The sequence below is a fragment of the Chaetura pelagica genome, unplaced genomic scaffold (genome assembly GCF_000747805.2).
Source record: "Chaetura pelagica isolate M959 unplaced genomic scaffold, ChaPel_1.0 scaffold288, whole genome shotgun sequence".
Classification (NCBI taxonomy): Eukaryota; Metazoa; Chordata; class Aves; order Apodiformes; family Apodidae; genus Chaetura; species Chaetura pelagica.
Window position 1 is genome coordinate 1480686 of NW_009954190.1, and position 22942 is coordinate 1503627.

The 22942-nt window shown below is 40.6% G+C and overlaps 3 protein-coding genes across 3 annotated transcripts in view; all 3 read right to left on the minus strand.

Annotated features, from left to right (window-relative positions):
• Positions 1-4859, minus strand: part of LOC104393564 (glioma pathogenesis-related protein 1-like) — a 9315-nt gene extending 4456 nt beyond the window's left edge. Inside the window, exons 1-2 of the mRNA XM_010003075.1 lie at positions 4680-4859; positions 1670-1915 (exon numbers count right to left, since the gene is read on the minus strand). Of these exons, the coding sequence (XP_010001377.1) occupies positions 1670-1915; positions 4680-4859 (426 nt within the window). The remainder of the gene's footprint in view (positions 1-1669; positions 1916-4679) is intronic.
• Positions 4860-7629: 2770 nt separating this feature from the next.
• LOC104393559 (glioma pathogenesis-related protein 1-like) lies at positions 7630-13555 on the minus strand. Its single transcript, XM_010003069.1, has 6 exons — positions 13376-13555; positions 10888-11133; positions 10366-10478; positions 9541-9623; positions 8599-8625; positions 7630-7856 (listed from the first exon to the last, which is right to left on the minus strand). Exons 1-6 carry the CDS (start codon positions 13553-13555, stop codon positions 7630-7632), a joined length of 876 nt encoding a protein of 291 aa, XP_010001371.1.
• Positions 13556-19716: 6161 nt separating this feature from the next.
• The window catches only part of LOC104393565 (glioma pathogenesis-related protein 1-like), an 11602-nt gene continuing 8376 nt past the window's right edge, over positions 19717-22942 (minus strand). Inside the window, exons 5-7 of the mRNA XM_010003076.1 lie at positions 21392-21477; positions 19959-19985; positions 19717-19871 (exon numbers count right to left, since the gene is read on the minus strand). Of these exons, the coding sequence (XP_010001378.1) occupies positions 19717-19871; positions 19959-19985; positions 21392-21477 (268 nt within the window). The remainder of the gene's footprint in view (positions 19872-19958; positions 19986-21391; positions 21478-22942) is intronic.

Here is a 22942-nt window from a genome sequence, read left to right on the forward strand (position 1 = left end):
TGGCTGTAACAGGTAGTTTTCCTCTCCTGCAAAGTAGAATGTGAAGTTTGTCACCTTTGCTTCATGGCAACCCATTCATTTTCCTACAGCTCCTTCAAGGGCTGATGGCTCCAGTACTAAGTCTAGCAGGGATGTGTTAGGCAAATTGCCAGAAAGCACTGGTGTTACGGGAGGAGAAGGGAGAAGGAGTGTGTCTGGGCTGCAGCCCTGCCTTTAAGCATCACGGCCATGACTAAGATAATCTAAAGGCAAGGACATTACATCCTCTATTGGCCCTCTGTCTATCAGAAGCTAACAGTTTGATCCAGCATCTTATACCTAGCTCAAAAATTACAGTGCAGCCAAATGCTGCAGCCCTGGAAAAATAAACCCTGGGACACAAACAGAGGGGAGACAAGGGCACAGTGGTACCTGAGGGTGATTCACCAGCAGCCGTGACTGACTACATGAGAGATATAGAGAGATTCTGACAGCACAGGAGATGAAGAAACACACCCATGCCTCCACCAACTCAAAGGGGAGGCTTGGCCCTTTCTGTTTGTGGCTGTTTGGTGCCAGTCCTAGAAAGAAGGGACAAGCCCCAGGCTCCGGAGGGTGCTTGTAGTGCAGCAGCAGAGCAGAAGCTGCTCCTGACACCAGCCATAGACAACTACTTCCTTGAGAACAGTGAAGGACAACATCACAAAAACCTCCCCATCCCAGGCAGCCACCAGTTGAGGCACATGCTGGGGATGTGGTTGTAGTAACTGCAGTAATTGTACGCCAGGGGAAACTTTTCTTCTACACAGCTGGAAAGGAGGGAAAGTGGGGTTCCCTGAAGATGCAGACCCAAGAATGCCTCCATAAAGTAGGCTGACATGCAGCTTCCAGCTACAGTCACTATCACTGCTGACTCCAAGTAAGAATATTTTCTCATTCTCCCCCATGCAACCATCCAGGCTGCTCCTTTATAAACAAGGCAGCAAACAGAACTGCACCTTTGGGCCGGGTGAGCTGCATTTCACCAGTTTCCAGATGCTGACTCTTGTCATGTCCTTGTGAGCAAGATGAAAAAACAACACCTCTCTCAGCTCCTGCATCCAAATATCTTCTCCTCAAGCAAGAGCCTGTGTGTGTTGTTCAGACACCCCACCAACTTCAGCTCATCCTTCAAGTCCTAAATGCACATGCATATCTCCACAGAAAATACGAAATAGCTTCAGGTCAGACCCTACAGCCACTGCTGCAAGTGGTGTCTCCTCTCCCATAGCCATGGGAGTCATTCATGGTTGGGAAAATATGCACGTGATGCTTGCAGAGCTGCAGACAACTCTTTACATGCCGGTATTTCCTCAGCCCTTGGCACTGCTCATGGTGCTGCACAGAGCCTGCCTGCCAGAGCTGGGATCTCATCCCACCACATACTGCAGCCCACAGCTATTGCTGTTGCCTGGTTTTTGGCCACCACTTTGCTAAATCTGACTGCTTGGTGGCTGTCCTGTTTTCCTCCCGGAATTATAATGTAACTGGCATATCAAAAAAAAATAATGCAGCAAGTCTTTTCCTCCCTAAAATGGGGACATGAGAGCATCTTATGCACACAGACAGAAAATAAGACCACAAATCTAGAGTTTCTGTATCAAAATGGCAAAGCTGGTTCATTGTTTAGATGGAGAAATGCAATGCCTACCTGGGTATAGTGGCCACATGTTCCTCTGCATTTATTGGAGCTGTAATCATAGACGTTGACCTCGTTGTACCAAGAGGTGATGGCTCCTTGCACAGCAAACGCAGAAAGTGAGCCAGTCCAGAGGTTTTCTCCAACAGGGCTAAATGTGGGGTGAGCCTGCCCTGGATCTCTGAGGTACGTATTATGTTTAAACAGGCATTTCTTTGCCCAAGCTTTGGCAGTCTTTGCCAAATCTGGATCCCAACTCTGCAAAATAAAGGTGACTAAAAATCACTTTGGTACCTTAGCAATGCAGTAATTCAGAACAACTTTCAGGAGAAGCTGGGTCTCCGTAGCATAATGTTCATTTGTTTTTTGCTTCTGCTGAGACCTGCAGAACTATATACTAAATTAGCTTGCGGGTTCGTTTCTGATTTGAACTTAGTCACTCATTAAGCCTGAGGAAGTTTTGGGGGCGGTGGATGATCTTAGCTGATTCGTTAGTTTGACACCAAGAGCAATTTGCCAATCAGATTAAGTGTTTGGGAGGCAATGTGCATTTCCAGAATGTGCTGGCTATGAGAGAATATTAATTTAATTTAAACAGTGAGTTTACAGGTAATCTGGGGATATGCTTACTGTACCAATCAGACTGGAGTCTCATGCAGCCTTATGCACTGAGGCCATGGCTTGCAGGTCGGTTCACAAGCATGCAACGATTTTTGGGACAGCTGAAATTCAACCCCTTGGTTTGCATCTTTGTGATGGATGGTTTCAAATATTAGTGCTGAATTCATATTTGTGGAATCACTCATTTACTTGCCATTCAATCCTACCAAAAATGGTTATTTAAGTGACTGAGTTACAGAAATATCTGTGTTTGCACTGGAGGTGGTGTCCAGTTTTGTTGGGTTTTCTGGTGAACACTTCGTTGAGCAAATACAGTAGTGTACTTCCTGGAAAGGCAGTACTACAAGTCTGTGCCTGTAGTTGTAGTTACACTTTGTTTCATGTAAAAGAAGTTGTTCAGCACTGCTGAATTATTTTGGGTTGAACTTTTAAAAAAACAACAACACAAAACTTTTTCATTTGTTCTTCTCTACATGGATTCAAATATCTCCATTGTTTCTACAAATGATAGAATCCCTAGAGAAATTGTTTTGAATGGGTCAGTACCAGGGACTAAGGAAAAGGTGGCTGTTAGATTTTTATGGCCATGTTTTACATAATGTAACTTCTTGTAACATACATGAGTCTGAAATAATTTGTGTAGTCTTTGCTGCCAATAAGAAGTGAGAAATTGCAAGATCATACCAAAATACATCTACAAAGTTTTAAAAATACTTTGTAACCTGTATCTTTAATTTCTTCCTATGCATAACACTGGGATAGGGGAGTGGGCTGTATTTTCCCACAAAACTGACACATAACATTTACCTAGGAAATCAGTGTATTGAATATTAAAGGTAAACTTAGGGCTTTTCCACACAAAATTCTTCCTGGGACAGGTCCTACTTAAGGTTCTACAGTGTTTTTAAAGAAACGTACCCTGATTTAGTTCCTGTTTTATTTTTAATAACCTAAATGTGTTTCTTAAGCACAAAAAAAAAAATAATAAAAAATCAGTTCTTTAATTTTTCAAAAGGAAAAATTAGACACAATTTAAAAAGAAGAATATTGCTCTTTTAATATACCACATCAAGATTTTCTTGCTGCAAGGCCAGTAGAAAAATCCAGAAAACAGAATCTGGAGCAATACATACTGGGCATTCAGGATGCCCAGCTAAGAAAGCTGAAGTAACAAGACACAGCTAGAAGAGAAACTAAATTGTTTCCTGTCATGCTTTCAACTCAAGCTTGCTGGTTGCTCACTTACCCCTTCCTAGCGTGCACTTCCTTTTTAGTGTTTGATAACCAGAAATGGAAATTGAGCTTTTTTCTTCTTTCTTTCTTTTTTTTTTTTTTTTTTTCCTCTCCAAACTTTGGTTGTTGGTTTTTTTTTTGAGCTTTGGTTGGTGTGTTGCTAATTACAGACATGCTTATGTCCTCTTCTGGTGGTCACCATGCAAGATGTCAAGAAAGCAGAGCCAAAGGCAAAATATCAGAATTAAGATGATTGCTATGGTGGATCTGAGAGATCTGCACAGATTGTCCCAAGAAGAAAAAAGGTATCTCAAGTATTACCCAATCAAACCACAAAAGGTGATGGATGTTGCAAGGGACAGTTCCCAGGCTACTGGAATTGAGCCTCTCACAGATCAGAGATGGGCTCCTCAGCCATAAGCTTTGTGCACACATTTACAGCTTCGTCCTCACTGGATTTTCCACGTGCCACCCCAAAGGGAGACACATATCATGAGCCATCTGAAATGAGAGGTGGCCATTTTGGGTATATGTTGATTCATGACAGGCTGTCTTTTGTGCCGTGCCTGCAGGTATTGCCCCCTGATGTGGCCAGGGAGCAGTGAGGGGATAGAGTGACGTGGGACCTGATGCTTCCAGCTGCACTTGTTGCTCTTTGGCTTCCCCTGAAGCCCCAGCACCAAGGAACAGCTGTTCTGTTGGCTCAGTCTGTGAGAGCTTTGCAAAGAAAGCTTGGAGAAAGCTCTCCAACATCATTTGGCAACAGTCTCTGTGCTTGCTGGCTCAAGTATGAAAGGTTGTGCTGAGGTCTGCCCATAAATTACACCCCAGGCTGCTGAGCTGTGGTGCCTTGGAATGAGGAGGCTTTACACAGCACAAAAGCACATCATTAGGTTGAGGATTGAAATCTTGGGTTTCAAATAAGGAAGTTAAGACAGACAAAACTATACATGTACTCAATCTTACAAAGCCATATGATAATCAGAGCCTTTTTTTCTGCTTGAAAAAGAAGTAGCTCCTATGAGCCCAGGAGGTTGTTTTTTGAAATATTTTCTCTTTTTCTTTTTTTTTTTTTTTTTTTTAATTTGATCCCGAAAGCAATCTTTGAAAATTGTAAACACCATCACAATGCTGCACGCTTGCATGTAAGTTGTAAAGATCCCCTTACCATGTAGAGCATGTTGCTGGCTGGTGGATTCACTCCAGACCGGAATCTGTTATGGGTTTGCACACATTCCTCAATAAACTTTGGATCTCCAATATCAGGCAGTGTCGACACTTCATAGGAGTCAGAGGAATGACAGAAGTGCAGTAAAGCCAGCACACAAGCAGAAAATCTGCTTGTCATGATTCTCAGCCCTTGGTCTTCCAGCTTCCAGAGCAGAGTGCTTCAGCTGTGTGAGGTGGTTTTAGCACCACTGCAGCGTTTTGTCTGGGAGGCTTGTGGGCTGGACTTTCTTAGCCATGGTAATTGAATACAGCATTGGTCAGAGGAAGTGAGTCATATCTAAAGAGCGTTGCTATGAGAATAAGGAAATCAAGCTACAAGTACAAGAACTGTGACAGTTTTGTCTTTTTTTCTTTGTCTTATTCTGGTGGGCAAGATGCTTCTCTTCTGTCCTTTGGGCTTCTCAGTTTTTGTTTCTTTTCTCCCCACCATTCCATCCATAGCAATCACTCTGGATTGCCATAAAGTTTTGGATGAATTTTCTGATTTTCATGAAAATAGCAGCTCTGTTAAGGCTGTTACTCTGTATCCAAATGCAGTGAGAAATAATTTATTTGAACTATGACTTTTACACTATGAACAGTCACTTTGATCGTACATTGAGTTATTGAAGGGGTAACTGGCTGAGAACTGCACTTTAAATATGTGGCAATTATTGATGGGTTTCTCCTGTGTGCTTTGTGTTGCTATCAATTTCTCCTCCCAAGCTTTAGGAATTCGTAATTCACTTCCTGCAAGCCAAGCCCCCAGCCAGGGCTGGGTACTATGAATTTTAGTGCTGCAACCACACTGGGCTCCACAGCCAGGGGTTAGGAGCCATGCACATTGCCTTGAGTACCCAACGCTCCCTGCTCAGACCCACCACCAGCACCACCCTCTTCCTTACCCTGCCCTGAACTATCACCTGTCCAACAAGCTCAGGCCCTTTTCCACAGTCCCAGCCTGGACATCTCTGCAGGAATGAGTTTGGGTTTCTTCCCACTCTGGGTTTTGGTTTAGGAATCTGCATCCTTTGAACTTGAGTCTTTTTGAACATCCTTAGGTCCCAGTTATCACTTCTGGGCATGCACTCCTGTAGATGTTGGGGCTGACGGCAAAGCCACATTCAGGTTGGTTGTCTGGGGTCACGCTGTGAGCCAGCAACAGCAACCCCACCAGCACACATTAGGTCCTGTGGGTCACACACTTCCAGGTATTCATGGGAAGACTGCTTACAGGTGAAAAGGCCCTCTGAGGGAATCATGGATGAGAAACACTGTGTTCACATCTACCCCACAGACAGGTTTTTAAAGCAGAATAATGTGGTGGGTTGGCTCCTGCTGCTGCTTACTCACTCCACCTGACCCATCAGGAGGGGGGGAGAAAACAGGAAGAGGAAAAGCAAGAAAAATCATGGATCAGAATAATGACAGCTTAATATGTGTGGGAAGAGAACAGGGAAAAAAAACAAACCCCTCAAGTGCTGCAAACACAATCATTCACCACTCTCAATGGCGGGCTGATGCCCAGACAGTCCCTGAGTGGTGGACACCCTGGAAGCCAGCCCCCACTTTTCTTCTTCCTCTAGTTTGTTTGGTTGCTGTTGTTGTTTGTTTTTTTCTAAACACAATGTTATATGGAATAAAATATCTCTTTGGTCAATTCAGGTCAGCTGTCCCAGCAGTGTCCCCTCCCAACCACTTGCCCACCTTGAGCCTACTTGCTGTTGCTACATATAAAAGACAGCAGCAGACAAGAACTGACAATTATGACGTTAAATATGTATCTTCTTACACAGTGACATATTGCAGCATATGACAAAAGCCCAAACATTTTTTTTCTGTGAGATGCTATGCTCCTTCAGAGCTGCAGTGTAGCTCAGAATTTGACTCACTGTGTTCTCAAAACATTAGGTCTGTAACAAAGCCTTAAATATTGATGGCACAGTTATGCATTCCTGGTATCAGCCAGTAACCCTCAGCTTGAAAGACAGGTTTGTTTCCCTTGCTAATGAATGTATGTAGGAACAATAGGGGTGGAGAGTTAAATGTCTCTAAAACCAAACTGAATCCATCCACGGTTTGGGTTCTTTTAATGAGACTGAGATCTTCCATTTCTGAACCCGAATCTGTCCTCTGCCCATTTCATCTTCCCTCTCCTGTTTTTCCTCCCTGCTGCCCCCATTTCCCTGCCTGCAAGCTCAGGATGGCTGTAATCTACTCTGCATTTCAGATTTTGTCACTGTCTCACATCATAAAATTAAACTTTCCCCACTGACAACCTATCTTAAGCCCTGCACTCCCAGCTTTCCCTGGTGTTCATCTAGCTATGGAGGACAAAGTTTAGCTCTGAGAGGAGAACAGAATAGTACAACTGACAAGAGAATAACTTCAATGGAGACAGATACACATAGGCTAAATATAGTAAAAAACAAGGTTTACTCCTGTTCATAAAAAGTAACACATACAGTTAAATCTCCATTATCTGGGGAAAACAAAGTCTGGGATAACTGAAGGTTAATGGAGTTGAGTTATTGCTTCTTTTGTATACAGTGTGCTGCTTCAGACATGTCTTTGGGCTGCCCCAGGTTTTCAAGAGGCTTCTTAGCATATGTAGCAATGTATAGTTTTCATGGTTCCTCTAGCAATCTGCCCTTAAGCCAGAGGTAAGAGACCCATACAGGCAGAGAAGCATGTTGCAGCTACTGCCAATAAATTAATACTAACTCTCTGCACAGCCATTTGAATGTTGCCGTGAGTGAAGAAGCAGCCTTTTTTTATGCTGGATAAACACCACAAGGATAATGAAGAGATGATTACGTGCTTTTTTTTTTTTTTAATAAAAAAAGAAAGTGTGCAATTCTCTGAGAGTAATACAGTGGTGGGATCACTATCAGTATCTTAATTGATCATTACTCATAAAAAAACCTGTGTGGATACCGCTGTTGTACTAAAAGAACAGCAGCAATACTCAGCACCAAAACCAGTGGCCTTAAAATGGAAACACTGAGGCAGTATTGGTCACAAGAGGGATGTGGATGCTCAGCAGGTGGGATGTGAGGTGGCGCAGGAGGTTTAGGGGGACGTGGCCGTGGTGGCTGGGGCCGTGTATCCCAGTCTGGATACCAGTAGGCATAATCTAAAAAAGAATGAAGAATCAGGTTTTTACACAGAATCACAGAATGTTAAGGACTTCCAAAAATCATCAAGTCCAACCCCGCCTGCCAGAACAGGACCAGAAACTAGATCACTCAGAAAGGCATTCAGACAGGTCTTGTAAGTCTCCAGAGAACTAGACTCCACAAACTCTCTGGGGAGCCTGTTCCACTGCTCTGTAACCTTCACACTAAAGAAGTTCTTCCTCATGTTGAGGTGGAACTTCCCTTCATGTATTTATAGGCATTAACTAGATCCCCCCTTAGTCTTCTCTCTAGACTGAAAAGTCCCAGGTCTTTCAGCCTTTCCCCATTAGGCAGGTGTTCCAGTCCCTTAATCATCCTCGTAGCCCTCTGCTGGACAGTAGATCCCTGTCCCTCTTGAATTGGGGAGCCCAGAACTGGACACAATACTCCAAGGAGGTCTCACCATGTCCAAGCAGAGAAGGAGGAGACATCTGCTGAAGATGCTCTTCTTAACACACCACAAGATACCATTGGCCTTCTTGGCCACAAAGGCACATTGCTGTCATAACTTGTCATAACATCAACATAACTTGTTGTCTACCAGGACTCCAAGGTCCTTCTCAATGGAGCTGCTCTCTAGTGGATCACCTCCTAACCTGTACTGGTGCATTTTGTTGTTCCTTCCCAGGTGCAGGACTCTGCACCCATCAAACTTTGCCATACTTACAACAAAGTAATTAAGAACAATTTGATACATACTTATCAGCTTCTCACGTTCTGTATTTTCTGTAAAGAGATCAGAAGAGGAAATAAATGTATCATTCAGTGGTGGTTCTCAATGTAAAGAGGTAAACATTGCTGGTGCCTTGCTGACTGCAGTGACAATGTCAGTCAGTGCCTCAAACATCCTGCAAGGGGGAAGCTGGTCAAACAGGCAGCTTCCCAACCCACCTGAGGCTCAATTTTTTCTTTTTTTTTCCCTTTTTTTAAAAAAAATTGAATTGAAAGAGAAACAGAAAAGAAGCAGCAGTGTTGGGAAGAGTTTATGTCATAGGGAAGAAGGAATAACAAATAAAAACAAAACATGGGATGTATTTAAAATTGATACAACCCCCAAATTTAACTAGTTACAGAGACATTGTTGCATATCTTTTAATCTCTGTTTATTTAAAACACTATTTCTGACTAATTTGGGACTATGTGTAGTGACATAAAGGTCCAAAGCTGCAAACTGCTGTGGAAAAACAAGCTCTCACTGCTGTATTTCAGAAAGCTGTGGAAGTTATTTGTAAGTGTACTTTTCAACTCTAGTTGTCTGGAAAATGTGATAGGACAATACTAAACAAGCAAGAAAGCAGAAGTCAAATATACAATTTCTGCTAAAAAAGAAGAACCAAAAAGGGAATGTTTTGGGGGGCTAAAGTTTTAGATTTGACTTCCTGACCAACTAAAAGTGGAAAACAGTCTAAGTGGTATTTCTCTTCACTAGACACTCTGGTTTCTACCTCTGAGAGCCTTCAACAGCAAAGTATTTCAATTAATTCCTTCTTATACTGTTCTTATCTGGGTTTCATACTGTTCCTGTGTGGTGGGCTACAGACCCACTATGTACGTGGTACAAACTGACTAATCATATTTCCACTGATAATTATGCCACTTTTATTTCTATGCAATTTTCTCAGTTGATCAGTTTGGTCTTACCACAGAGCTTGTCTACACACTTCTCATTACTGCATCCACTGCATGGTTGACCTGCTTTATATGGTTTTCTTGGGTAATTCCCCCTGCAAAGCAGAAGAGTATTTTGTTAGCTTGGTTGTTTGAAAAGCAATTTAAATCAGGTTGTTAGAATGAAAAGCTACTTGGGGGGAGGTGTGTGGGGGAGGGAGAAAATCCCTTTTCCAAAACTGATCATTGCCATTGTTTGAAATACCTTTTAGTTTAGATTAAAGCTCTCACTGCCCGAGGCGAGCAGCTCCCTGATGACTCTTGCCCTATAAATTAATGAGACTTCTCAAGCAATACTGTATTACACAGTGCAATTGTAGAAGAATCTGCCTTTAGTCCCTCATTATCCACCTGTATTTATATTAAAAACAAATCTGTAAAAGTAAAGTTCAGAAATTGTTAAGGTGCAAGATAGACTAGAGGACTATCTTCCTTTTATTTTGTTCAATTAAAATACCTTGTTTGAAGTTTGGGTGGGACCACAGAAAGATACAATCTTTCTCAAGCAGTAAGCTTGCACATTCCCCACTTTTCCTGCAGCGAATGAAGTCAAAACAGATCTCAGCTGTGATGTGCTCATCTGCTTTTTCAAGAAGGGGATTTTATGCAGCTCCAGCCATGTCCAACAGATTCTGCTCTCAATGGCCAGAGGAAGTTTTCCTTGGTCTGGTGATGTGTGTATGTAGCTTCTTCTGAAATTCGTTACAACTACTCCCATCATTGTTGGCATCTGATACCAGGTCAGTTATAGGATATTTAAAAAATAAAGGAAACCCACAAATGCCATAATTAACTTACGCTGGCCCATAGTCACAAACAAAATGTGCTGCTCTCAATAGTCCTGGAAAATTTTCAACTGTATTGCAGAAGTGAACTGCGCAGCCAACTTTGTAACTCTCTGCCCAAACGACCTGAAGGGCAAAAGGAAATGTGTAATACACCTGTTCAAAGACTGAAAAATCAAAAGCATTAAGGCAGGAAGAAGAAAGGAAGGATCTTGTGGAAGTTTAAAACAGTTGTCACAGGAGCAACCCAAAGGGCAGCTGGTACAAATGACTGATTGATAGATGTTTTTGTATTTATTACATGGCTCCTCCAAACCCATGATTTTTTCAAGGCTTAATCCCTTTCTGCCATTACTGGAAAGAGGACTTGGATATCCCTTTGGCTCGGAGCATTTCTTTCCAATACCACGCAGCAATAAACTGGTGGGTGAAAACCACTGCTGTAATTCATGTTTCAAAGCAGTTTATTCCAAGCCTCTGCTTGGATTTTCCATGAAACCATTACACCATGAACCACCGGGTACATAAGACTCACCTGGGTGTAGTGACCACACATGCCAGTACATCTATGTGTGTTGAAATCATAGCTGCTGGCCTCATTAAACCAGTCACTGACAGCTGCATCTACAGAGAAAATGGTTGCTGTGCCAGTCCAAATGTTTTCTCCAACAGGGGTAAAGCTGGGGTGCACCTTCCCTGGCATTTTAAGGTAGATATTGTGCTTAAACTTGCACTTCTTTGCCCACGCTTTGGCAGTCTTAGCTAAGGCAGCATCCCAGGACTGTAGAAAAGGAAGAAAACAGAATATAACCTGCACTGCAGTTGTTTAGCTGAATTCAAACAATTTATAACAGAAACTTGAAAGGATTATTTTCCCCTTTTCTGCTTCCCATCCCTGCATTCAGTTTCATTCTCTGACTTGACACTTCTACTCCCATAACATTTTTATTTTTTTCTTTTTTTATCCTCTGTGTATTGCAGGACATGTACTATCTATCCACTGTCCCGTGGTATCTAACTTGTTAAAATACAGGTTTACAGGTTGCCCAGGGAGGTTGTTCCCTTCCCTAGAAGTGCTCAAGGCCAGGCTGGATGGGGCTTTGACCAACCTGGTCTAGTGGGAGGTGTCCCAGCCCATGCAGTGGGGTTCAAACTAGATGATCTTTAAGGTCCCTTCCAACCCAAACCATTCTACAAATCTATGATTCTATGCAGAGCTGGGCTGCAGTCTCTAACCTGCTGTACCCAAAAGGAGGTAACTGGGTGAAATTCCCAGATTCAGAGGGGCTTGCGGGACTTTGTGCCTAGAAGCTGTTTGCTGTCCGGGGATTTGCACTTTGCAGTTATCACTAGACCAGGTAGGAATTCCGTTCTGCTGGCCAGGATGGAGAGGGGTCACAGCTGCTCCCTTCCCCATCCTCTTCTGCCTTCTCAATGTGTGGCCAAAGAAATAAAAGGCTCTCTCATCTCTGTTGGGCTGAGGAAGAACCATGCCTCTCCTGACTGACACAGGTGATTATTTCAGAGCCTTAGGAGACTAGCAAAAAGATTTTATGCCACTGAAAGACCAGGCAATAAAATGACAGGAAAAATGTAAGTTAAGGGATTTGAGAAAAAAACAAAACAAAACACAACTTTGACTTTGTGTTCATGATGATGGGATTGGAGATGGCAACTTCTGCTTGTAAGCCAATGTTTAGTAGTAGTCTAAAAAGCAAGTAAAATGTTAGAAATTCTTTGAGAAGGAATGGAGAAAACCAGATATATAATTACACCATTGTGTAAGTCCTGTTAAATGCTGTGTGCAGCACAGCACTCCATCTTAAGAAGAGGACACTAGACACGGAAAAGACAGAGAGAACATGGAGGAGGATGCCCATCCTCAAGTATTGAGGGTTTTCATAAAGCAAAAGTGAGTGCTCTGCAGCTCTCATCAGAGACAGCTGGACATCCCGGGTGAAGCAGGTAAATAAGCAATGATTATTTGCTCCTTCCAATACAAAACCCAGAGACTACCAAAGGAAGCTAGGAATTAACAGGTCTAAATCAAATGCAAGGAGGTATCTTCTCACAACTTGTGGTTAGGCTCTGCAGCTCTTTGCTACACGATGCTAGGGACAATAAAAACTTAGATGAGCTCAAGGCTGAAGAAAAATCATACAAGAAAAGTCTATCAAGTGCATTTAAATATGATGCAACGTCTTTGATTCCAGAGGTTTCTATACATCTGCTGCTATTCCAAACTTGCTGGATATTTGGTCCAAGCCGCTTATTTGTTCTTGTGTGCTAGCATTTAAAATGAAATGTTTAAAACAGCAAGAAATTAAAATCACTAGTCAGAATTTTACCCCTTTACTATGAATTTCCTCTCATATAAATGATTTATACTGTGCATGTGATTTATGGTTTTAACCTCCTGTCCAGAGAGGCAGCACTGCTGGAGGGCTCAGAGTTATGACATGAGCTGACTGGGGTTACCTCCCTCAGCTATCTACCTACCTTTTTCCTTTTGTACTCCACCAAAACAGATGAGACCTATTCATGGCCTATTCTGCTATCCATAATATTTACAGGAAGCTCTGCTTTGCAGCCCAGATATTAGTATGTCTGCTTTTCAAACCTTGCTACAGCAAATGAAGATAAGGTATATAAATGGATGTCCTGGCAAATCTCTTTCTTCAACACATGTTCTAAACTGGAAGAAACAAGGGGAGATGATAGATTTTCAACAAATCCTTTTGTGCAGATTGCCTATTCAGGAGCCTTTTAATATCAAGCAGCTTCCCTGAATGAACCCTGGACTAACATATAACAGATTACTACCAATCCCACCCCAAAGACTTCCCTTCCAATTATGGAAATTGAACAAAACTGTGAAAATTAATGCCTATTTTCTACACAGAACTAACATATCTAGAACAGAAATAATTGAAAGGGAAAGAAAAGTAAATGAAGAGTAAGATGGTCTAAATCAGCAGCACAATCTATATTGATTTTCAAAGAGTTCACCAATGCTTCCTTACCATGCGCAACATATTGCTGGCTGGTGGGTTCACTTTGGATCGAAACGTGTTGTGAGCTCTCACACAGTCTTCAATGAACTTTGCATCTTCTATGCCAGGCAAGGGATATTGTGGATAAGCACGACAGCACGCCAAGAGGTCCAGAAAGACCAATGGAGCAAAGAAAAATGTGATTTTCATTATTCTTCCATGCTTTCAGTACTCTTCCAGATTTTAAAAGAAAAATCTCTTAATGGGAGGTAACACTGGCGAGCAGCTCTTCAGAGGTTGTCTGCTGGATACAGAAGCATTTGAAAATGTCAAAGTAACAGGAAGTAAAATTGCTTCATATGGCATATGTTTATCTGACATCAAAGCTGGCTGTCAAAGTGTAAACTGTGAAACAGGCGTCAGTCATGCAAATCAGCAAGAAGCAACACTCTAGGGTATACTTCTATCTCTTCTTTGAGTGTGCTCCATTCTGGTGGACTGCCAAGCTTGTAGGTCTCATCTGAAGGATGCTGCAGAACAGCTTTCCTAAAACCTGCTTCAACCATAGAAATTGCAGCTTTGACAAAATACAAATCTGCAGTTCAGCTAATTTAACTACCTGATAGCTTAGTCATACCGGCTCAGTTACAATTATTTTGCAGGTACCTTGCTTCTGTTTCAGAATTACTCAGAGAATAAACAGAATTAGGAAAAGTGCACCTCAGCAGGAGAAAAACAAAAAAGGTCCTGAACAGCAGCTTGCTGCCGAACAGACCTTCTGACCTGGTTTGGTGTGTAACAAAAGCACAATTTGGAAATCCCAAGCTTGAGTATGCACAGATTCTCTTCTTCCTTAGCCATTTGCCATTATCTGATAGCCTGAAATCACTCCAGGACCTGCCTGTGCTCCTGGAGGGCAGCTATAGAGTTAGCATTTCTGGTGTAACATTCCACATCTTATCACTTCTTGGAGCAGCAGGATGGGTTGTGTTGGGATTTGTGCTGTCTCACCAACTGTTCTGCAAGCTGGTTGAAATGTAAACATTCATGGGTCTGATTCCCTGCTCAATTTTGCAGGTCAGTCCTTATCATTCTGAACATACAAGGAAATTATCATTCTGGGATTGCCTTCTCTGCATGATGGAGTTTCCCTCCGAAATAAAACCCTTGACTTGTTTCAGAAAGTCTTCTAACAATTCATACACCTAATTCAGGTAGGCTAAAAGAGCTGTAGCACTCCAGCACCATCAGAGGTGTACCTATCTAGACTATTAAGAGGGGGCATATAATTAAATATTTCTCTGTGTCCACGTGTTTATGGATGTCCACACATTTCTAATGCTCCACACCCTCTTCTTAGCCATGATTTGTTGACCACTTTAATGAAGGTAGGGACAGCTCTGCGAGGCACAAGAGACTCAGACAGAAGGAAATGAACAAACATTATCTTTTCTTCCCCTTTTCTTTCACAATAGTTTCCTGTGCTTTGAAACTCTCCTAGTAAGATCACCAGTTTTTTCTCTAACAAATTTGTTGTTTAAAAGAGACAGGACTCAAGTATTCAGTGGGAGGAATCTTCTCTTTCTCCATGGGCACAGCAACCCTGGGGACAAGACACTTTGCGTCCAGGCATGTCCTTGATGAAAAGATGCATAAGGCACTACCAGTCGCCTCAAACTCTCACCTCCATTGGCAAGTAAAAGGAAGTAGGAGGTGAAACACTCATCCTGATGCAACCCCAGTCCAAGGCAGCCGTCACACTTGCAGCCCAGTCATTGGCCTTTAGCTCTAATTGCTTCACATGTTCCTGTCAGTGGTTGGCTATGACTCCATCTGCCTCTAGAACATGTATGCGATGGTCATGATCTCACCTACATTGACTAGATCCACCTGCTGACTGTCTCCTAATATACCACTAACAGTGACAAGGTCCCTTGTCTAGCAGACATAGTCTCTGTTCTCTTCTGCTGTCATGCTCTATCCTGGAAACTGTGTGTGGGCATTGGTAAAGGTGATGTGGCCCACAGCTGTGGTGGGACCTTTTAAAATGTACAGGAGGATGGCCTCTTGCTGGCATCAGGGACAGCTGGTCAGGCTGGGATGGTGAAGTGGATCTTGGAAGGGAGGTTTCTTCCTGTGGGTGATATTACCTTCTGTACTACCAGAGAACAGCTGCTTGCTTCTGGGCTACAAGGACCCTCCAATCTACCATGTGCACTCCTAAAGCCCACAAGCTACTATCCAGGTGCCACTGGCAGTATGGGGTGTGTGAGGAGCACCAGGCAGTGGGAAGATCCTTAGATCAGAGTATTGTAGTTTAGATCATTATGGTTAATGTCCCTCTCCATAGCATCTACACTGAGCTTAGAAGTCCTGCTCACTACTTTGCCTCTTTTCTAAACCCAGCCCACCTGAATCCAGTTTACTAGCATTTATTCTTCCTCCAGCTGAATATTACCTTGAAACTAGAAAAAAAATATATTTTCTTGGTCTTCTCTTTGTCTTTTTAAATAATGCTCATGCACTGTAAAGACCTTAGTCAGCTACACTTAACGTAAAGCCATTATTCTATTACAACTACACTCAATTTGCACAAAAACGATCACCACAATAAAACTGCACCATTAATTTAGCAATGCAGTAATCTAGCATTTATATATGCATGGAGTTGAAATTCTGTGCTTGGAAACTGAACTGAGACCTTTATGAAGCAGCAATGTTGATATATCCAGGATAGTCCAGGTTATAAAATGCTCTCCTGCAGAGATGATGCTGGCTCCATCTAGTGATTCTGTCTGTAATTAAAGCAGAAGTCTGTTCTGCCCTGAAGCATCTATAACTGATGTTTTCACAAAAAACAGAGTTCTAACCCTTTGCCAGAAATTAATCAGTGGATCTCATAAACCAGATGAAAATTAAACCTTGGGATTTGGATGTCACATTATATTTTTCTGGACAATACAAGCATTGTCTGTCCCTGCACACATCTCAAGTGAAATTTATGACAATGACCTGGATATGGGCAGGAAGCTGTTCAGCCCAACGATTTTGAAAAAATCCCCATATTTGCATCCCCCTTTCTCACTTTCACATCCTTGCCGTTTTCAGCTTGAAAAATAAGACCTCAGATTCTTAGCTTTTCTCTAATGTACCGTTCAGTCAGAGGACTAAGGCCTGGTGGATTACAGACTAATAGAGAAATCCAAAATGCCTGGCAATCTGTAAAATTACATTGAATTTTGTTCTTGAATCACCAACTTCCGTACAGAGGATTGTTATTTGTGCTGGGGGGAGAATCCATTTGACTTATTGAGTTTAGCTGTACAAACAAGGTTGGATCTGCTGTTCTGTCCATGGGATAAGGCAGCTGCAACATCACTTGGCTTTCCAGACCTGTCAATAAACTGAACATTCTGACATGCGTTGCTACTTCTATTGCACAATTTCACCTCAGGGCAGAAAACATTAAATGAAAGGATGGTGGTGGTACTGGATTCCCACAAGAATGATTTTGTATTTGTTAAAAGCTAAAAAAATTTGGTAATTATTTTGTAATAATGAGCCTGTAAACAGCCTCACAATTGACAGGGGAAGCCATCAGTAAGTGGGTGGACTGCACGTAGTTTCACTGTGATTTTGGTGAGAGGGATCTGCACAGTACTGCTTACTTCAACTATTCCCCTTGGCCTAACTGAACAAAATCACACTGCACAGCTCACTGCTTTCCCTCCATGAAGTACTGGAATTGCACAGGGACCAAAGCACAAGAGGTTGGTAGGTGTCCTTTTCCCTCCAGCACTCACCTCCTGCCAGTCAAGATGGTCCTTTATCACATCTACTTTGACATTCAACCTGTTTCATTCCCTCCCCTCAACTGAAGGATAAGGCAAGTGTGAAACGCTGGCTCCTCCCTCTGGTGACAGCTCTGCTAAAGATTGTGAAGGGATGTTTATGCAATGATAATGCTGTGGAAGACAGCAGCCTCCTGAACTTTATATATACCTGAAAGGAGCTGTACAGAAGGCAGAACCAGGCTCATGCAGGACAAGCAGCAATGGGTACAAACAGGAACAAGGGAGATACCCTCTGAACATCAGGAAACACTTACTTACCACAAGGGTGACCAACCACAGATTGCCCAGGGAGGCTGTGGAGTCTCCATCCTTGGAGAAATTCAGAAGCTGTCTGGGCACGGTCTTGTGCATCCAGGTCTAGGGGGCTCTGCTTAAGCAGGGGCTTTGGACCAGAGACCTCCAGAGGTCCCTTCCAACCTCAATCATTCTGTGATTCCTCAATGAAGCTAAAGCTTCCCCGGGTTGTGCAGGACAAAGGATTTTGCATGATCTCAACAACAGATACAACAGAAGCTTTTCATAAAGCACAAGGATTTGCCTACCTATAGAGGATGTCTGGTTATTTTCCTTGCCCTTCATACATGCTTTCAAACTCTTGAACTCAAATTACTATGATGTGTCACATTTTTTACTTTGTTTAAATTCAAGGCTTTTGAAAAAATGAGGCAGCTTTTCTGCTGTGCATCATAAGCCTGTTTTCACAGGGCAACACCAGAAATGGTTGGTGCATGGCAGCAGCATGAAAATGTGGAAGTTCAAGAATTGATAGAATACTACTGGAATATTATGGAATAATACTTAAGAATCTCTTGAGAGAAGGTACACTAAGCCATTACAGCCCACATCTATGCTGTTTTTAAAAAGGGGATCTTGGAATGAACTATCTTCTCAGCTACACCTAGATTTCCTCCCAAAGACAACTAATGGGGAAATGGGACAAATTGTAAGTATTTTGTGTGGACATGACAAAAACCAGAACTGAGGACAGAAACTTAGTAAGACAAGCTCAGGAAAGCAGAATGCAAAAATATTTTCATGGATGGAAAAATACTTAATTTATTGAAATAGGACCTGATGGCATCACCATCTGCACATCATTCAGTTTTGCAAATTCCACACTGCAATGCTCAGGAAAAACAGTATGTCTCAGATGAAAGGCCTACTATTAGCTTGGCATAAATATGGCCAGTAGGAGCTATGATTTTTCTGAAGCCTTGGGAGACTGCAGAGATCTTTCTCAGCATTGTCTTTTCTTCAAGGTACACTCTGATTGTCACAGTCCTAACTGCAATCAAGTTACTAAACGACAAGAAGGGCAGTTATTCTCAGGGACAGGAATTACTGTGTTAGATACAAATTTATTCCTAGTTATCTCACAGCTCCAAGTAGAAAAACCTATGTTTTAATAACTGAATGTAAATGGTGGGTTTTGTTTGTAAAAAAGCAGTATCTTACAGCAATTCAATATTAATGCTTTTTTTCCCTAAAGTCGAACCCATAGAAGCTTAATTTGATTTCTGAATGTAAACAAAATAGCAGAATTTGTGGTTTGTTTTTTTTATTATTTTACAATAATGGTGAAACATTACCTAATAATTATGAACTTTCATACAGTCATATTAGCATTCGCTAGAAAAGACTAAGACACAATCAGGAAAAAATCTAGTTTGCTATACTAGTAAGAAAAAACCCTTCAGATTCTTGTATAAATGTCATCTGTAGTTTGGAGAAAGTGAAATCAAAGTTTATTATTGAAAGACATCACTGTAAAGCTTATTATTGAAAGACTTGCTGTAAAATATGTGTTAAATATGCGTGAACTGAGCAAGGTTCAGGATAAAATAAATAATTTATTATTAAAGCTTCAGAACACTCACAAAACAGGAAATATGCTATGTGTAAGTAACAGTACACATTAAAACAAGGAATAAAAAATATTAAAATTATGCACGTTTAGAGGAACAAAATAATAATACATCTAAAGTTTCACATTTTGAATGAGCAGCAATAAATACCATGTTGTACTAACTTAACAAACATCAAGACTTCTGAAGTACCATTTTTCTTTAACACCTTACTTTATACATTTTATTCAGAACATTCTGTCTCTCCAGGAAACAGGATTTAGTACATACTATGGTGCTAGCTTTCTCTAGGCTTCTATATTAAGCAATTGTCATTTCAACTATTGGTTTAGTGTGAATTAGAAGTATTGTTTAATTAACACATACTTTTCTCCTTGAAATAAAGGATTAGAGTATGTCACGGTTTTGCAAAATTTGGTATTTAAAAAAAGGCTCCAAACCTTACCCAATACAAGCTTAATATTTTCCCAAAATAGGTTTTACTCACATGTAATTTCACTATTCTTGGTATGTTATCTTTTTCTAAGGAGCATAAAATAATAGCAACAAAATTACTGTCAAATAAAGTTGTCTTTAAAGCAATGTCAGTATGATGTTTTTGCTTAATACATCAGCAAGTATCTTCAGAAGATTGAATGTATTTCAAATCCAGTTAGGTGGACATATGCATGCTTGCGAAGCGTTTCTTGAAAAAACAAACAGCTACAAAAGCAAGAAGCATCAGCAATATTCTCAAAGCTACAAGAGCAAGACAAGCCTCATCACATACAATCATGTAGTCCCAAGGGGGGTACCATCTTGAATAATCTAGAAATAAGAATAAGATTTATTCGGAGTACATGCATTTAAAGTAACCAAGGAATGTAAGTAGCAGTATAAAATTGTAATACATACAGATAATTTTATCACGTTCTTTATTTCCTGGAAAAGAGAAAAAAGAGTTTTACCAGGCAGCCGTGATTTCTCTCTCCTGAAATCTTTACTACCTATCTCAAACAAACATCAGATTTACAGTCAATAGAATTTGAAAAACTCTTGAAAATTCACATTGATAAAACTTGCAAATAAACCAGAAGTTAAAATGTTTTGATAAAAACTAAGAACAATACTTCAGAATATTAATGTGTCCATTACATTATTATCATTTATAACAATTACATGGATGGGGTAGAAGGCCATATTACACAGCCCCTTTATTTTAATTTTGAACCCTCTCTCCTTTGTCTTTCTCAAAATAATAAATACTGTTTAATATTCTGAATATACACAAGCTAATAAATACTATCAAATACAATTTTATGGATGAGAATGGGAGACAGACTGTTTTTAAGTAGGGCCTAATCCTAGAATCAAGTACAACCTGGTATTCCTTGTATCTGTTTTTCAGAGTTGTCTGCAAACTAAAAGTTAACACATACAGGATTGCTGAATGCTTTTAAAGCTATACTAGCAGAGTAAACATAATAACTAACTGTTGAGCAGAAAAACTAACTGTTGAGCTGAAACCACAAGTCTTACTCTTGGTTTGTTAAATTAAACCTTAAAACTTATGTCCTAACTTTAGCCACAGAAAACTTCTAGCTTGTGACTTTCCAGTAGGTGGAAGTTGTAAGGTCTAGAGCTTTCTGAACAGACATGTCATCCTGCCTTTTGATGTTTCACTCCATCAAAACATGATGCATACTTAGCAATTCATGACATTAAATCATTTCCTTGACAAGAACATAGTTAAAAGAATCATCCCGTTTAAGGCAGGAATCCTATTGGCCATGGGGAAAACACTACAGCTACAGAATTAAATCAGTGTGCAGTCCCTTTTGCCACAGACACAACCAGATGTGAAAGACAATGTGCCTCTGTGAATAATTTCTTTTTATAACTCTAGCATGAATCACAGACCCAGAACAACCTTCTTATAGTTACTGTGACTGCTTATGGAGTGTGTGAGTGAAGGCTTATGAGACTACTCAAGAAGTGCTGCTAAATGCTACTTTGATAAGTATGTAGCTAGATGCTGGTTTTTTTGGCATGATTAATGAAGTCACTGGAATACTGGACTACAACAGAAACAATTATACATTGCACTACAATAACAAATTACAGTTGTCTATAATCAAATGAAGACTCCATAATGATCACTGAGGCCCAGGTTCAGTAAAGTGAGAACCATCTATTTGTCTCCTGAATGTAAATTGGCTTTAAAATAGTTTTAAATTACTTGTGAATCATCAAGGAGTAAAACAAAGCTTGCAACAAAGCAGGCTGATATAGTAGGTGGTTTTATTATTTTCTTTTATATATGGAATTTTACATTTGCTTTTACTTACTACACAATTTATTCTCACAGGTGTCCCCTTTTCCACAATTAGTGCATGATCCCCCTTCTACATATGGTTTTCTTGGGTAATTACCACTACAAAGGAGAAAATTTCATAAATAATTTTAAATTATTTCTTAAATATCTTAAATATTTTGTTGAAATACACTGAAAATACAATAAATTCTTGACAATTCATTAAAAATGTCAGAATAAATTTCCTTCTTTTTAATTGTTCTGTCCCTGTGAAAGAAAAGAATCTTAAAAAGCTATTATTTTTCTTATGGGAAAATACTCAAGGTTTTTATTGACATTTTAGATTAGGATATGAACTACTAAAACATAATGTTCTGGATGGAGCTTGGTTTTAACTGAGGAAAAGTGAGGATTTTGGAGTGGAAAATATTAATGCTGACACACTCCCCAAAAGCTTAAAATAAACTATTTAGCAAAAAAAGAAATCTTGTGACCTACTTTCCTTGAGAACCAAGACCTTTATTCCACACAAGGTAAATGTCTAAGAGAAAGTTATAGTGAAGTTACGAAGTTATAGTGAAGACAGCGGGATTTTTTCACCAAGTGGAGCCAAAGTGTTTAAGTATAAAGATCAGCCTGCAGTACTCACCACTGCACATTCTCCAAAAGGCTCCTTATAGATGTAACTGCTGAAAATGATAGTGTAGTTAACATCATCCTGCCTGCCTATTACTACTAGGTAATGTGAAACACATTATCCAGTCTATTATGCATCCTTTCAAAAAGATTAAGCAAAGTTCTGTTTCACAGCCTAATTCTGGGACAGGGGCAGATTTAGTTCTCTCAAGGGTCTGTTGGCTATTAGTTGGGTTTGTTGGTCACTCAACCCACCTCCATAGAGGGCACTCCTCAAATAAGATAATTTGCACTGCAACCTGTGATATTTTTTTCCAGGATCTAATTCTGTATTTACACCCTTTATATAATCTGTATTTATCAACAAGACCTACCCACCAGACATATAGATGTAAGGGTTGGTATTAACATTGTTGTACAGGATGGAGGGAGAAGAACACCCCAAAAGATTACCTGCAACTTACTTGCTATTCTTCTTCTTCAAAATGTCTTTTTTATATATTTGCCCACAGGTATACTGATGCCCTGAGTTTATCCCAGCCGTATGTACACTGGCATATTGCAACCACATGCCCTGACTTGCAGTTCAGGCAGTAACAAAATTGAATGGGAATCTTTTGATCCCAAGAATTGAGCCTAAGTTTTGAACTTGTCAGAGAAGAACAGGAAAAAAGAGTTGTTAATACATATATGTAGATAAAAATATCTCAAAAATAGAAAGTTACAGGTTAAGGAACATATCTTTTGGGTGATTGTCCATATATACATTCACAGCATGGGTGTGAAACAAATAGTTCACATGGATACCTCAAAAAGGCTCTCTGAATCCTGAACAAGAAAGACTGAAGAACAAAGCATCGCTTATAGAAGATCTGGCAAGAGTACAATGCCCCATAAGGTTGTGAAAACAGACTCACTTGGTGACTGTGCATGTTTCAGTCGCAGGAAT

Coding starts and splice junctions, on each gene's coding strand:
- LOC104393559 (XM_010003069.1), bottom strand. CDS start 13,555: ATGAAAATCACATTTTTCTTTGCTCCATTGGTCTTTCTGGACCTCTTG. Junction 11,134..13,375: donor CCAGCAATATGTTGCGCATG/GTAAGGAAGCAT, acceptor CCTTTTCTACAG/TCCTGGGATGCTGCCTTAGC. Junction 7,857..8,598: donor AGAACGTGAGAAGCTGATAA/GTATGTATCAAA, acceptor ATTCTTTTTTAG/ATTATGCCTACTGGTATCCA.